A 17,031-nucleotide genomic window follows, 5' to 3' on the forward strand; every position below is an offset into this window, starting at 1 on the left:
CTTACTCCACCGCACCGCCACCACCACGCCCCTACAACTCGTCCCGCGCGCGCCTTGCAGCTCGCCACGCCCCCTGCAGCTCGGGGCCGCCCCTCGCAGCCGCCGCCGCCCACCCACGCCCCCATCCAGGAGCTAGCAGCCACGCCACGCCGCCCGGCCCTCCTCGCCCGCATCTGCCGCCACGCTCATCCCTCCCCCTCGAGGGGCTAGCGTTCCCCCGTTTGGCCGCCGTGCCGCAGCTGCTCCCCCGTCCGGCAGATGCGGCGTCGCCTCTGCTCCATCCACCTCGGGTCCGGAAGCCACGCCCCTGTCCCCGCCGCAGCTGCTCCCCCGTCCTTCACGGCCGTCGCTGGAGCGCGGGGACGGGACCGGCGACTGCTTCCACACGGCCAGCGGCGACGTGCCGTTGGCGTCGGCCTTGCCGTTGTTGCGCCCCTTGGCATCGCTGGCATCCGCGGACGCGTTGCGGATGTTGCACTCGAAGTGCGGGTGCAGAAGATGTCGAGGAGCCCCTCGTCCCTGTCCGCGCCGACTGTGCGCCGGCCGCGGCTCAGCGCGTAGGTGGCCTGCAGCGGGCGGCTGGAGGCCGACGTGCCCGGTCCGTCGAGCCGCCCCCTGCAGCACGCGGCCGACCCGGCCCTGGAGCTCGTCCCCGCTCCCTCGCCCCGCACCGTGAGCTCGCCCGTGTCTAGCGTGGAGGAGCGGCAGCGGCGAGCAGGAAGAGCAGGGTGCGGGCGGCGTGTGCGCCATTTCCACCGGCGCTGTGCGCGGCGAGGCGAGGGCGGCTGCGAGCCGGGCGCAGCGAGGCGAGGGCGGCGGCGTGCCGGGCGCTGCGAGGCGAGAGAAGGAGAAGAGAGAGGAGTCGCAGAGAGGATGGGTGTGTGGAGGGGAGCACGTGGGTGGGCCAGGGAGGGAAAGAGATGGGAGAGGAAAGAGACGCTGCCAGGTGGGTCAGCTCGTGTAAAACAGCGAATTAAGCCCCCCGGGTGCCCCCCAGGTTTCTGGGATCGCGTTGGGGTTGCCGGCTCTGTTTTCGGCTATATCTGTGCTAAACAAGCTCATGGGGGCGTGAGAGAAACTTTTTTCGCCCGCCGGCGATGAAAAAACGCTCCTGGGGGCCTTCTCAGGGAGGCGGCTGGAGATGCTCTAACTCGCAGCAGCAGCCATCAGATCAGAAAAAGTCTCACCGCGCCCGGGCAAACCCACCCCCTGCACCACCCGTCATAGACCACGAGGCGGATCGCTCGTGCACGCGCTATCCAGGCAAATCAGACGGCGCAGAGAGCCCCTGAGGCATGCCACCTAGGAACAGAAAGCACAAAGGCGCTCTTCACCCTCGAAGGCGGGTACTCCAGTACTTATAGGAATAATTCCTTCATTTTGGAATCTCGCGAGTCGGAAGACCTTTAGCACATACTCCCTCCGTCCTTTAAAAAGTGTACATCCAACTTTCTTGGAAAGTCAAATTTTTTTATATTTGATCGTGTTTATATAATAATACATCAACATTTATGCCATCAAATTAGTAGCATTAGATTCGTGATAAAATATACTTTTGTCATACACCTATTTGATTTCACAAATATTGATATATTTTTGCACAAATTCGGTCAATCTTTGAGATAGTTTGATCCTCCAACAAAGTTGGAAGTACACTCTTTAAAGGACGGAGGGAGTAATATGCACTTGCTCTAGACTCGGTATTTGCTTCACTGTCAAAAGATAACAGGCTTTACTGTTGTCATCTAAATTATCCAAGATATCAAAAGATAACTCTAGTTTTCACTGCAAATTTTAGAACACCTCTCATGGAAATATTAAATAAGGTAGGATGCATGCAGATTAAACAAAATTTGCAGGACCATCTACCATCACTGAGATGAAACACAAAAAGGGTAAAATAGAAATTCCTGGATAAGATGCACCGAGGGAGATAATGCCAGCAGCTCCAGCTAGCGGGCAAGTGACCTACAACAAACCTGATGATCTCTCACCGTCAGACTGCAAGGGTAAGAACGAATCAGATCGGCCAGCGATGCAATGCCCGCTCTCAATGAATTCAAGCCGCATTTTGCATTAAACCCACGAGATACTACGCCACTCAAAAACATCAGGTGAGCGCAACATAACACGTGAGGATATCACTAAATAAAAGGGCTATGTTTCGTTTTGGCGCAAAGGAATACAGTCTGGTCCAACATATCTCCTCAACTCCCTAAACTAGAAGGTGGGAGGCAAGGGAAGGGAGCCTTGGCTCAGGCAATGTCATTTTGTAGGTTCCATGCTGTCTCTTTTTTGATCGAACGACCAAACTGACTGCGTATCAGGATTAGTTGGAAATAAGCCAGCATGCGCTCCAGTCGGTGAGTGGATTTGACTTGCTCCCTGAGGTCCATTCAGCACCAGATCCTCCCTGCATTAATTAGTCATAACAAGGCATGAGTTTCTATTTTATAAACAAGCATAACACTCCTAATAATCCGATGACACAGGTAAACAATTAAATGGCCCTAATATTTTTTTACTAGTAGTTTTAAGATAATTTTCTCGGCATTAGAGTGCTTACAAGGATCAAAGTATCTACCACAAGACAAATAGCCTCACATTCAAGTGAAGAACAGAACACCACAGTCAAGAAAAAACTAATCTTCAGGTACTGTAAAGTGATGGTGAATGATTAACTTAAACCCCTATATGTAACCTGGTCAATGCAGACAACCTTCATCAGACCTAGTAAATATTGATGGTTTGTGTATATCTGTAACTCTCATCACAGTGAATATTGCTGTATGGGCGCAAAATCGAATACACAAGATACTTGTCCAAGCTAAGTTACATAATTAAATCCAGTAAGCATAAATTAATATATACCCTAGAGATAGCGCTATTTCAAAACTGTTCTGTTCCTGCCATTAGCCACCTCTGTACCAACCCAACAGCATTGCTACTCTGACCTCCAGAAAAACGGTAAGAGAAGGAGCAATTTTCAACACAACGAAAAACCAGATGAACAAAATCATGATATTCTCAACCTTGGCCCCGAAAATCTGAGCTGAAAAGTTTGCACACAGAAACTAGTTTAACATGAATGACAACTACAAATTGCCAAAGATTCTGAATTGATATCCATAATAAGTTCTTAATACCAGCCATACACACAGGTATAAGAGCTAGCTCCGCCGAATTGGAGTTGTCGTTGGCTAAAGGACTCGAGAATGGAACCAAGTTTGTTAGACATTAGACCAGTTGCACCATCCCTACGAAGTACACTAGCATGACCAAATTGATCTAGCTAAGCTAAGATTATACTCATTTTGTGTTTCTAGAAGTTGCCTCCACAACCATTTTTTACAAGAAAGGCATGTCTCACCAATGCAAGCGGGGAAACAAAACAAGTTATCAAGTTCAAAGATGCCTCACTCACAAGTCACAACAAGGCCAACATGTAAGAAGGTACTCCCTCCATCCGAAAAAGCTTGTCCTAAGCTTGTCCCTCAAATGGATGTATCTAGCACTTGATGCTAGATACATCCATTTGAGGGACAAGCTTTTTGGGACGGAGGGAGTAACTAACTACCACTAGTGAATTGCAATGTATAAAAAAACAAAAGACACCCAGAATGTCAAAAGCTATATGCTAGCAAACTATCAGTTCTTGAAGGTCACGGAATAAATCCACAATGAAATATATAAACAACAATCCTCAAGCCATCATTCAGAAGTTCAAAGGTTGTGGCACTGTACAATCTAAAGCAAATGAATGATTCATTTCATTTGGTTGATACCCAATTTCATGAGATATTAACATGTCCTAACTTCTAAAGTGAGCATATTGTCGTGATCCCTTATATGCAAGGAATATGTAATCCTTACATGAGGTACGCTGGTAAAGTAAACCTAAACTACATGATACCAGATCGTTTGCAAAATTTATGGCATGTTTTGACTGCCCAAAAATGAGTTCCACACAAATTTCTTGTAGAATCCTTTGTTAGTGGTTAAATCACAATCATAAGAAAGTTCTTTGATAGATGAATGGCAGTTATGTCCATTTGTGTAAAATAGCATATGCCATATGTATTATTATTGGATTAATTCTTCGTCAAAGCTGGTAGTCAAAATATGTCTTACGTCTTGCAACAGAGGAATTATCAAACACAATTTTTTATATATATTTACTTGCAACAAGCCAACAAACAAAACAACCGTACAAGACACAGAAATGCACATGCTGAAGTTTTAAGCCAAAAGACACTGAATCATTTCACTGAGCACAGTAAGCAGTAACCAAGCATCATCTATCCACTCCACTTCACAACTTTTCATTCAAAGTACAAAGACTTGATGGCTGGCAGGCACTTCAGTAAACAGTATTTTATTTACAATTTGTGCTACTAGCCTACTACGCTGAAAAACGAATTACTGCTAAGTCTCTTCAAATAAATGGAAATAATATTTATGATCTACAATAGATTTGAAAGTAGTCTTGACTAACAAGTACACATAATATGTTGTGTCATGTCCAGGTTTAAGACTTAAGAGTTGGACTAGGGCCTAACCTGCCAAACACCCTGGGGTTACAGAGGGTCAAGTTAATCCAGGTCAAAATCCGTCCAACCCCCTTAACCTGGGATTCAACTAAGGCATCAAAATGATCAAATAGACTGACCAACATGAAATCAACTCTTGTAAATTCTATTTTCCTACTAGAGACCCAGCTAACCAATCGAATTGCATGATTGATTCATCACGCAAGAAAAACCACCGGATTGCATGTAAAGTAACATATTTCGTTATTTCTGATACACAAGATTTATATAAAATTTCACTCAAACTGTAAAATTTACTGGTGCTTATACTAGTTCAAAGACCGAAAGATCTTCCACATATTTTTTACAACACAAGATGACACTCAGACTTGGTTGCACTGCATACCAAGCAATGCCTTTTACTTCTAATTGCCTTGGTTATCTATCTGTTCAGTAAATATAACAAAAATGTCTGGGTTGAAAACTATAAAAATAAACTGCAACAGTTACACACACAAACACGGGCATATATATATAAACTCTGTAAATGTCCATATGAGAGTATCAATATCGTATGAGTTTTCAGCACTTGGATTCTTATATGTACTGATACATAAAGCTATACTCAGTAGTGAACCAGACCACCTGAATCACAAATTCATAATCAAGCTAACACAGCTCACAAAACAAATCATTATCAAATGACCAATAATGACAGAAGACAATGCGGCAGAAGATTTAGAAGAGAATTAAAGAGAACAACGGGAATGACTTACTTGGGCCAAGGATGACCAGGACCAGGTGGCCCAAAGGGGTGTGCACGGGCCACTTTGTTTGGAGATCCGAAACCCAACTCACTGTGAGCAGGAGTTTCTGGAAAATTGTGTGAAAGGAACAGACTCTCTGTATCAAGAGGCAATTGCTGGAAGGGTGATTTCTGCAGCCATAAATCACTGTCATGCAAACCAGCACCGAGGGGGCTCCTTGTTCCGCCATTCAAGTTACTGACACCATGGTTAAACTGATCCTTATTTGGTAAAAGCCACTGCATCTGAGGACCTCGCAGGCCTAAAGTGTCCTGCACCAATGGTGTGCTCCACATTTGCCATGTGCCTTGCTCATCGGTAGCCTCAGGTGTCATGGAACCATCAGGCCCTTTGGAAATAGAAAAATGTGATGGTTTTATAGGCTTTTCTTCAACAGTCCGTGATCTTGACAGGGGAGACTCAATTGGTGACGGCTTAACATGTGGTTCCTTGGCGACACCACTCAAGGTAAACCTGTTATCCCAGTCTGGAGGAAAGTTGTCTAGGGATTCTGAAACTGGCCCAAGCAATGCAATTGCATCTGGATCATAGCACGGGTCCTCAAACCTCTCCAGTTCTTCCAATACTGCTGTTTCTGCCTCAGCACAGAAGGGTGTGTGCCCAGCTGGAAAATGAGATGGAGGTGTGTTGGGAGGTGCTCCATTTACTAGTGAAAACCCTGTAATATGCATTGACTGGCTTAACCTTGGATTGCTGTCCAGAGGAGGATAGTGAGCCAGAAAATTTTGGGCACTGCTTATCTGTGCTCCATTTAGTTCTGGTTGCCCCTTCTTTTCACGAGCTGCAGCAGTAACATCAGGACAAGGAGAAACTGATGTTGAGCGGCTAAACAGCTGATGCCATGACTTTTTAGGACCTGTAGGATGTGCCTGCATATTTGGACTAACCTGCATATAGCATAATAAAAACAATTAGATGCAAGATAGCAAATGGATGTAAACACCATATGCTACTTGGTATATTATAAAAATGTACACTAATATAGACATGCCCTTGCTACTTACAGGTTGATGAGAATTATTCCACATATTTCTAGTTTCTCCAGTGGTAGCAGATTTGGCCATTGCTTGTGCAGCTGCAGACTGGGCATCTCTTTTAACTGTATTACTCTGGTCAGTTGCAGTAACAAGTGGTTTAGTCACCTTGTTAGCTTGAGGAGCAGGGGCCTGAGTACTCCTACCAAAAATGGAACCACCGCTGAAACCTCTGGAAGAAGATAACAAACCTCCAGTCATACAGCCAAAATATTTTGTCTTGCTCTGTACTACCTTACTACCCTGAACATTAGCTTCAAAGTTATGAGGCTTATATCCATCTGCTCCAACTCTACCTGTATCCCGCCTGTCTGGCTCATTCCTTCTATCGAAGTACCGCTTCCATTCACCCTCTCTGCTCACTCTTCTCTCAATATCCTCACAATCTGAATTACTCTTGCTTGATCCCTTGTCTTCCTTCCTCCTTCTCTCCTGACGCTTTCGTTCTGCTTCCTTCCTAGCATCCTTCTCCCCGACAGGGGTAGCGCCTTTGGATCGTTCCTCAGCCTCTGCTTTCTCATCCCTCAGCCTTCTACGCTCCTCTACTAGTTTTGCCATCTCTTCCCGCTGCTTCTTTTCCTCCTCCTCCAGCATTTCCTTCTCTAACCTCGCCAACCTCTTCTCTTCAGCCTTCCTTTTTGCCTTGTCCACTCTGCTCTCCTCAGCCTTCCCTGCATTATCTCCTTTTGTCAACATTTTGCCATCCCGGCCCAAGCCACTACCGTCCCCTGATGACCCAAACCTGAACACTTTCTTCCAGAACCATGCCACGCTCACATAGAAGGTCGAGAACAGCCGCCATGAGAACCCTGAGTATGAATTGTCGGCGGAGCAGCGCAGGTCAAGCCAGTAACCTGGGTCACCTACAGCATTGGCCCAATCCTGACTGCAAGGCCAACCAGTTGGGACCTTCCCTGCAGGGCCAAGATCAAGCACAGGCCGCTTGGATACGTGGCCACAGTAAGAGCACATGAACTTGCCGCCTCCAGGGTTCTGGTCCCTATATGGGTTGTTGCAGTTGCGGCAGCGGCGTGTGGCTGTCTTGCGTAGCTTCTGTAGCTCCAGAGCGTGGGCACGGCGCTCCTCGCGAAGGCGCGCGGAGCGGCGTGCGCGCCAGAGGGAGAGGCGTGGGAGAAGAATCTCGTACCAGAAGAGGGTGAGGAGCAGGACGGAGACACAGGCGAGGCGCGGAGAGGTGACCTCGAAGCGGTAGGCTGTGGGCAGGAGCTGGGAGAGCGCCCAGAGGAGGATGAGGGGGAGGACGAGCCACGGCAGCATGGTGGCGACGCGCCGCGACCACCGTTGCACGGCGCACAGTATACACATTATCCGACCAACGCCGCCGCCGCCAAAGCCCTCGCCCGGAGCTCGATCGCCAGCGCCTACCTGATGACGATAGACCGGCGCGCGGGTTGCTTGCTAATCCCGTCAGCGACGCGATGCGATGCGGCGGCTTTGAGGGAAAGGGAAAGGGAAAGGAAACCCTCGGACGGAGGGGAAGGAGCGGGCGGAAAGGGAGGGAAAGGCGGCGCTTTCGCGCGGATGCGAGATGCGCGGGGGAAGGGGATCCACCTTGCTCTAGGAGAGATTGGGAATGGGGAAGGGGTGGAGGAGCTCGAGGTGGGCGGTGGCCATGGCGAAAACCCTAGCTTCTCCTCTCGGATTGTTTAATTTCCTTCGATGTTTTCCCCTTTCTTCTTCTTGGTTTGGTCGGCGGGGAGGGAAGAAGGGGGAAACCGGATAAAGCGTCGCTGCGTCAGACACTGCTCGTGCTCCTCTTTTTCTTTCTCCGGCCATTTTTGCCTCATTTTCTTTTGTGCTATTTTGTTCCAGTCTGATACTTGCATAAAGACACATTATAGCTTTTTTTTTTTAGGGAAAACTCCAATTCATTAATTAACCATAGCTCGGAATGCCATCCGAGATTACATCCAGGATACAATCAGGAGGGGTACCAAACCAGTTCGAACACACACCCTCCCCAACACCAACACGCGCTAGCTTACGAGCCGCTACGTTGGCATTCCTACATACCCAAGATACTTTAAACTCAAGACACAAGGCCAGCATCGATTTGATCTCGCTGATCCAGGGGCCAAAGACAAACAGGTCCTGTTGCGCTCGATTGATCCTTTGCACCGCAGTAAGCAGTCCAGCTCGATGTGAACTCTACCCAAGTTCATCTCCAGCGCCATCCGCAGCGCCTTCCTGCAAGCTAGAATCTCAGTGGCCTCAGGATCAGATATGTTAGGGAAGTGATAGCAGCTGCCAGGGATGAAAGTCGCACTGTGATCACGCAGCACGGCACCCCCACCACCACAGCCTCCAGCTTTTGAGACAGCGCCATCCGAATCGATCTTGATCCACCCCACGTCCGGCACTTCCCACCTTTGGCGAGGCCTATCAGCTGGAATCCGATGCCGCTGTTGGTGAATGTCACGCCACTCCCGGACATGATGCAGGACCCCTGTCATTATTTCATGTGCCGCAGCAATCTGCTTTCCATCACGAGCCTCATTCCGCGCCAGCCATAGGCCATAGACCGCATGCATAACCAGCTCGCGCTCTTCATCCTTAGCTCCAGTGAGCCAGTCAAGGAGCCATAGGTGTAGGTCCCTGTGCGACTCCACACATACCGGGGGAGAGGCCATAGCACACCCTGAATCACTTTGAAGCAGCGTCCAGAACAAGCGGGAATGGGGGCAAGACCAAAACCGATGCTGGATGGTCTCCTCCCTTCCACAGGCTGGGCAGAACACGCCCCCTTTGATGCGCCGACGGTGGAGCTCCGCACCCACAGCAAGACCATTCTGAAGGAGACGCCAAAAGTGAACTTTTACCTTCCCCGGAGCATTGGTGTCCCAAAGGGTGAGAAACGCTTTGTGCTTGTTTACAGAGGACGGCGAGGCTGGCTGTCCTAACCTCCTTCGGTCCATAGACATCCTCAAGTGAAAGGCTGAACGAACGCTGAACGCGCCATTTTTTGTGAAATTCCAAGCCAAAAAATCGTCTGTGCCCGGTCCACCCACAGCGATTTGCTTAATATCAGCAGCATCCGAGGGCGAGAACATCTCATCCACCCTCGCAACGTTCCAGTCCGTGCCATCTTCAGTTAACATATCCGCAACTCTCGTAACTCCCTGGAGGTACTGCTGACCCAGTGGTCGCAGGCACCCGTTCCTCGGGATCCAATTTTCGTGATGTATGTTGACCCTAGACCCATCACCGATCCTCCAAACAAGCCCCTCCCGCAGCAAGTCCCTTCCATGTAAGATGCTACGAAAGGTGTATGAAGCATTTGAGGGGCAAGTGGCAGCAAGGATGGAGGAGTCCTGGAAATACCTAGCCTTCAAAACACGAGCAACCAGCGATGCTGGTGAAGTTAAGAGCCGCCATGCTTGCTTGGCAAGCAGGGCCTGGTTGAAAGCTTGCGGGTCCCAGAACCCCAAGCCGCCCTCCCTCTTAGGGGCACACATCTTCTCCCACGAGAGCCAATGTACTTTCCGTTCGCCGTTTGTTGCACCCCCACCAGAATTTTGAAGAGATCGAAGTCAGATTCCGGCACGTCTTGTTTGCGAGGTGAAAACAACTCATGGTGAACGTTGGTATCGCTTGCAAACCCGATTTGATAAGGACCTCACGGGCCTTTTTGGAGAGGCCTTGCCCCTTATAGCCCCCCACTTTCTTCTTTGAGCTTTCAGTCAAGTACTTGAACGTCCCCTCTTTTGACCTCCCAACCTGTGTTGGGAGTCCGAGATACTTCTCACTCAAAGCCTCCGACTGAATCCCCACTGTTTGTTTCCAAAGAGTCTTGTTCTCCTCCGAGCAACCATTGCCAAAGAAGATGGAGGACTTAGCTAGATTGACCTTTTGACCGGAGGCAGACTCATATTTTGCAAGGAGAGCTCTGAGAGCGGCCATACTCTCCTCAGAGCCCTCAAGGAAGACGATGTTGTCATCAGCAAACAGAAGGTGTGTGATATGGGGGCCAGTGCCCCCGAACGACACCCCCTTAATTAAGTTATCGCTTTGAGCTTGTTTGAGCAGAGCCGAGAAACCCTCCACACAGAATAGGAAGAGGTAGGGGGAGAGGGGATCCCCCTGCCGCAGTCCTCTAGATGGCAGGAATGCTCTTGATAGGCCACTATTAAGCTTAACCGAGAAGCTAGCTGTAGTGACACATCGCATAATCATAGAGACCCATTGGGGGGCAAAGCCCAGCTTAGCCATCATATCTTCCAGAAACTGCCATTCTACTCTGTCATAGGCCTTCATCATATCAAGCTTCACAGCACAAAGAGTCCTTTTCCTTTTCCTCGTCCTTATTGCATGGACACACTCATAGGCAATTAACACATTATCCGTAATAAGGCATCCTGGGACAAAAGCGCTCTGCTCTTCAGAAATGAGGACAGGCAAAATGACCTTTAGTCTATTGGTCAGGACCTTTATGGCAAGTTTGTAAAGCATGTTACACAAGTTGATGGGCCTGAACTGAGACATCAACTCCGGAGAGTTTGTTTTGGGTATCATGACAATGACCGTGGCATTAAAATCATCCGATGTTGCAGCCCCATTCAGGAAATCTTTAATTGCAGCACAGACATCATCCTTCACGAGCGCCCAGTGGCACTGATAGAACAGCGTCGTCAACCCATCAGGGCCCGGAGCCTTGGTTGGGCCCATTTGAAACAACGCAGCTTCGATCTCCTGATCGGTGAAAGGAGCAGCGAGTCTCCCGTTCATGTCATCAGAAACCGCCGGTTCAATGTGGTTTAAAATGTTCTGCGAACCAGACGAGCCTTCAGATGAGAATAACTGCTCACAGAACGAAGCTGCCACTTCACGCATCTCGTCGTTGACCATAGCACGGGACCCATTTTCCATAACCAGGGATTTAACAGTGTTTTTCCGCTTTCTATGGGTGGCCCATGCCTGGAAATACTTTGTATTTTGGTCCCCCGCCTGAAGCCAGTCCACCCGGGAACGCTGCCTATACATGACTTCCTCCCGCTCAAACATCTCCCGCAACTGATCCTCAATCTCGCGCACTTCCATATTAACACCAGTGTGTAAAGCACGCGACCTAGCCTCCTCCAAATGCTTCTTGAGCTTAGCAATCTTCCGCCTGACGGACCCGAAGACTTCACGAGCCCACCGCTGCATGCTACCTGAAACAGTGGCTAGGCGCTGCCAAACATTATCAAGACCAAAACCCCCCACGCCCGCCGCCTCCCAGGCCTCCTCAACCATGCTATCATATTGCTCATGCCTAGTCCAGGCTTCCTCAAACCTGAAGGGGCGCGGGCCACCGGTGTTCGCACATGGAGCCGTCTCCATGGCCATAATCAAAAGGGCTTGGTGATCCGACTCCTCCGTCACAATGTGTTCCACCACGGATTCCGGGAAGCAAGCAAGAAAAGCATCTGAACAGACCGCTCTATCCAAACGCACTTTCACGTTATCATCACCATCCCTTTTGTTGTCCCACGTGTAGGGGAAGCCAGAAAAGCCCATGTCCGCTAGGCCGCAGTCAGCCAAGCAGTCCCTAAAATCCTCCATTTGAGCAAAGCTTCGCAGATTACCCCCCCCCCCCGCTGATCCGTATAGAATAGTGCCTCGTTGAAGTCACCCGCGCACAGCCAAGGGAGGTCATCTTGAGATCTCAAGAAACGAATCGCCTCCCAAGATTTATTCCGAAGTTCCGTCCTCGGCTCACCGTAGAATCCAGTGAATCTAACGGTCTTGCCATCATGAACAATGGTGGCATCGATGAAGTATTGACACCACGGGCGTACAGTGACACTGACGTGATCACGCCACCACAACGCCAAGCCACCACTCTGCCCAACACAATCAACCGCCACCCCATGCTGGAAACCCAAGCTCCACCGAATCTGTTCCATCGCTCTAGCCTTCTTTTTTGTTTCACACAGGAACACCACCGCAGGATTGTGAGACCGAACAAGGTCCCGCAAACTCTCCAACTGTTGAGGCCAATCCCAAACCCTGACAGTTCCAAGTAAGGAAATTCATTGCTCCCGGTGGCCCTGCTGACCAGGGTCCGCCGATCGATCGTTGCTGCCGGAGATGCGTTCAAACATTGTAGATGTCTTGCGCCTAGTCTCGCGAATGAACGCATCATGTGAGCTCTGTTTCTCCAACTCGCCCTTAGCCACCCACCTCTGCCGTGTGCCTCTCTTCCTGCTTTCCGATCTCTCTGTCCTGTGAACAGGAGCCGTGCCGGTGCGAGCCTTCCCCTCTGTGCTGTCTTACGTAGTAACCACGGCGACGAGGCCGCTCCCCATGCATAGGGGGCACATGCATATCGGGCCCCTGCATGTCGGGTTCGCCCAGTGGCTCACCCGCATCCATTGGAAATTTGCCCTGGCTGTCTCTATCATATCCCACAGACCGATACGCCTCCCGACCCACGTGAGCACTGTGGTCATCCTTTCTCCCCCCAGATCTGACAGAATCTGACCTTGGATAATTACATTGCTCAGTCAACTTATCACGCAGATCCCTCTCCCTCCTCTGCTCCAAACCAACACGAAGATCCTCCTGGCAATTACCCCTGAGCTGACTCATGCCTGCGCCCCTGTTATAATGCGGTCCTTCCCCACGGTCCACCATGCCGCCAGTGCGGCGCTCACCGGAGGAGGCAAAATCAGCGCTGAGATTCCTTCTAGAGGGTAAATCCCGAACTCTCGGGTTCTCAAAGCGAGTCCAGGAACCTTCACCACTTTGTGAGCTGCCAAGGCTGTTTGTCCTACTCAAAGCAGCAAAGGCTGATTCCTCCTTGCCCTGGTAGTTCCTCCCAGGGGAGGCTCTCAGCCATTCCCTCAGAGGAATCTACAGGGGGCTTGCAAACCCCTCCCACATGGACTAAACGACCACACTCAAAACAAAAGTGTGGAACTTTCTCGTACTGAAAATCGAACCAAGTGCCCTCTTGGTCATCCTTAGATTTCTTGAGCTTGAAACACCTGACCAACGGTTCAAACACAGAGATTGTAGCTCTCACTCGCAGGTGTTGGCCGCGAGCCAGGCCGTCTCTGTCAGCATCAACTTTGACCACCTCTCCAAGCCAGTTGCCCAGAGCTTTCCCAAAAGCCTCCGTTCTCTTATCCGGAGGTAAATCATCCACCCTGACCCAAATATCAATCTTATCAAAGATCATCTCCGAGGGTCTAACACTTCCTTCATAATCTTTCATAATGAGCACACAAAAGTCATACTGCCACGGACCATTATTAAGGACATGTCTCTAGTCTCCTTCACAACCAAAATCCACAACAAAGATGTTGGAACCCATATCACGAAACTTTGCTTCCTTATGGAGACCCCAGGCCCTAATCAGAGTGCGTTCCAGCGCCGATTTCTTCAGGGACCGATGAGAACATACCTTCCCAACCGCAGACCTTCGAGAAGCTTTAGGGTGAGATTGGTCTTCTTCCTCAAACACCATCCCATCAGCTTATTTGTCCACCAGCACCATTCCTCCCAATCTTGCAGACAAACTCGCCGCCGGATCCGGAGTTTTACATCCTGCCGGAGACCCCTTGGCCCCCGCACTTTCAGATTCGCCCCGCATCCGCGCCGGCGTGTTGGGGGCCGCCTGCTTGGACTTGGGGTTGCCGTCGTCTCCGGAACCGCAACATCCTTGCTGCTCGCCTTCTCCGCCATGGCCTCCGCCCCAGTGGAGATGAGCAGATCGCCGACCAGCGTCCAGGCCGCGCCGTCGCAGACCCAGCCGCCGCCGCAGTCAAACCACCCCCGGCAAGAGAACCCTAAACCTAGCGCTAGAACCCGATCGCCAAGCAATCGCCTCTAACCGCCTTAGCGTACCCCCCGTGGTGGACCCGCTCCATGCAGCTTATAAAGACACATGATAGCTAGTCGAGTACATTTTTCTACTCTGATTGAAGTTGGAAATATTTAACACCCTTGCAATGTAGCTAAACATGCTCCTTCTACATGTGCGTTTAGGGTGTTTTAGAGCATCTCCAACGTATTCTCAAAAAAACTTCTACAATAAAATAAGTGGTTTCTTTAGGAGATAAAATAAATGGTTATTGGGGGTGTCTCAATAATTTAGGAAAGTTTTGCAGGTGAGATGTTTTTAAGGGCATGGCCAGTGCATAGCCTCGTGGTGATGCCCCCATGTGCCATGTAGGATCGGATGTCAGGGAAAATAGGTTCGGATAGGAAAGTGGGATTCTCTGCAAGAGGCGGATGCTTGGGGAGAGAAGGTGTGGTCCGATGTAAAAAGTTAAAAACGTTGAAATGAAGAGTATAGATGCATATGTATTAAAGTTTCTATCTTCTATTTTTTTGATGAGTCTCAATAGTACTAGCTTGCGTTGAGGAAAAAAATTAATATAGTTGCCTTAAGCTACTTTTTCTCATGGGGCATCTGTATCCATACGCCATCATTATACATGCCCTAACAGATTATGTACAACTTTATAATAATATGTTTATTTTTTTTAAACTAGCCGAGAGAAGGCTTGTATTTTGGCTCCTCTGCTTGTGCAACTCACTGAGTTGTCAAGCTTAAAAATTTATTAGCATTTTGGGTGGAAACAAGTCATAAGAATACTCACGAGAATGTCCTTTGTCATTCCACTAGATTTGGCATAATCCACTTGAGCCATACAACCTACCCAACGGTTACAACATTCCTGAATTGTGCTTCATTAATGTGCGAGTGACTTTGTAGAGCGGTCAATGAAACATACACGTTGCAATGATGGTGACCTGCAAATGCGCTTCCCGTGCATCTTCATCTTTAACTAGAAGGGTTGAGCGTGTTTTGCGGCGCCGTTCATGTTTAGAAAAAAATACTCACTCTGTTTCAAAATATAAGGTCTATTACTTTTTTGAAAAATCAAACCTTTTAATATCAACTTTTTAGAGAAATATATATATAAATCCATAATATCAAACCGATATGATTAAAGTCATTATGAAATTAATTTTCATAATTTTTCTATGTAATATTGTGGATGTTGATATTTTTTTCGCTTCAAACTTGGTCAAAACTAATACCCCTTGTATTTTGCACTTGATGGAATATTTTAGTTTGGTGGGTGAGGGAGATAGTGAAGTGTGTTTTATTTTTATTTATAATGTGGTGATTTGTTGGGCCTTTTGTGATGTGATTCTATGTTATCCGCTAACCAACCTATATTTATGTGGAAAAAACTTTGCGTCGTTGGAAAAATTAAGGAACATGGTAAATTTAAGAATTGAATAGGAGAGCTCTTGAAAAATTGTTGACCAAGTCAAAATTGGGTGATCCAATTCTAAATTGAAGACCTCAATTAATTGTGAGGCATTAAAAATTAGGAAGCATAGTGTATATAGTATTAAAAAAATTTGTATGAGATAGCTTTGAGAAATTGTTGGTCCAGTCAAAATTGGGTTACCCAATTCCAACCGAGACCTCAATTGAATGTGGGCTCTTTAAAATTAGGGAGGCCCGGTCAAAATCATAAACCAAATCTAAAATGGAATAGGTCAATTGAATGAAAGAGCTTGAAAATTAGGGAACATAGTGAATTTAAAAATTGAATAGGAGAGCTCTTGAAAAATTGTTGACCAAGTCAAAATCGGGTGACCCAATTATAAATTGAAGACCTTAATTAATTATGAGACATTAAAAATTAGAAAGCATAGTGTATATAGTATAAAAAGGATTGTATGAGATAGCTTTGAGAAATTGTTGACTCGGTCAAATTGGGTTACCCAAATCCAACTAGAGACCTTAACTGAATGTGGGCTCTTTAAAATTAGGGAGGCCCGGTCAAAATCATAAACGAAAATCAAAATGGAATGCGTCAATTGAATGAAAGAGCTTGAAAATTAGTGAACATGATGAATTTAAGAATTGAATAGGAGAGCTCCTGAAAAATTGTTGACCAAGTCAAAGTCGGGTGATCCAATTCTAAATTGAAAACCTCAATTAATTTTGAGGTGTTAAAAATTAGGAAGCATAGTGTATATAGCTAAAAGAATTGTATGAGATAGCTTTGAGAAATTGTTGACCCAGTCATGATTGGGTTACCCAATTCCAACTCGGGACCTCAATTAAATGTGGACTCTTTAAAATTAGAGAGCTTAGTGTTATAGAGGATTGGTCCCTACTATCGGATCAATGCTCACAAATCTCTCATGGCATGACCAATACTTTATCCTTTATCCTTGTTCATGGAAAAATTCCTCCCCTAGCCCATTTCCTTGTTTTGGAAGCGACAAAATCAACTTGACCATCTTCACTCTCAAACGTGGTGGACAAAGAAATGTCTTCTATGCCTACAGACTCATTCATCGACATGTGCTGCGAAACTCCCGCCTCTTCAATCCGCGCCTTATTAGCCCGAAATATTTAAGATATATCTTTGTCTTGTTGTGCTCCGACAACTTCCTCCATCTCAACCCGCGCCTTGCTATTCCAAAATTACAACGCGCGCGAAAACTCCCGCTTCCTATGAAATTCCGACACGTGAAATGCCCGTGATACCCCTGAACCGAAAGAACCGCCTCAAATTGGTGGGGGTACTTTCGTAACTTACCCCACATTTCGGACAAGCGCGTCCCTAAGCCATGGTTCCCCACTCCCATCCCATCCACCCA

The 17,031-nt window shown here is 48.0% G+C and overlaps 1 protein-coding gene across 1 annotated transcript; it reads right to left on the bottom strand.

Annotated features, from left to right (window-relative positions):
• Nucleotides 1-2,069: 2,069 nt before the first annotated feature.
• On the bottom strand, nucleotides 2,070-8,141 carry LOC119295482 (stress response protein nst1-like). The gene is made up of 3 exons (XM_037573907.1): nucleotides 6,361-8,141; nucleotides 5,306-6,243; nucleotides 2,070-2,413 (listed from the first exon to the last, which is right to left on the bottom strand). The coding sequence occupies exons 1-3, from the start codon at nucleotides 7,714-7,716 to the stop codon at nucleotides 2,266-2,268; spliced, it is 2,442 nt and encodes an 813-aa protein (XP_037429804.1). The 5' UTR covers nucleotides 7,717-8,141; the 3' UTR covers nucleotides 2,070-2,265.
• Between the last annotated feature and the right edge of the window lie 8,890 nt (nucleotides 8,142-17,031).

The sequence above is a fragment of the Triticum dicoccoides genome, chromosome 4B (genome assembly GCF_002162155.2).
Source record: "Triticum dicoccoides isolate Atlit2015 ecotype Zavitan chromosome 4B, WEW_v2.0, whole genome shotgun sequence".
In the NCBI taxonomy this organism is placed as follows: domain Eukaryota; kingdom Viridiplantae; phylum Streptophyta; class Magnoliopsida; order Poales; family Poaceae; genus Triticum; species Triticum dicoccoides.

Bases quoted from the DNA above. Each gene is read 5' to 3' on its own strand.
- LOC119295482 (XM_037573907.1), bottom strand. From the start codon at position 7,716: ATGTGTATACTGTGCGCCGTGCAACGGTGGTCGCGGCGCGTCGCCACC. The intron at 6,244-6,360 runs GTAAGTAGCAAG...TGCTATATGCAG, and splicing joins GGAATAATTCTCATCAACCT to GTTAGTCCAAATATGCAGGC. The intron at 2,414-5,305 runs GTAAGTCATTCC...TAATTAATGCAG, and splicing joins CCTGGTCATCCTTGGCCCAA to GGAGGATCTGGTGCTGAATG.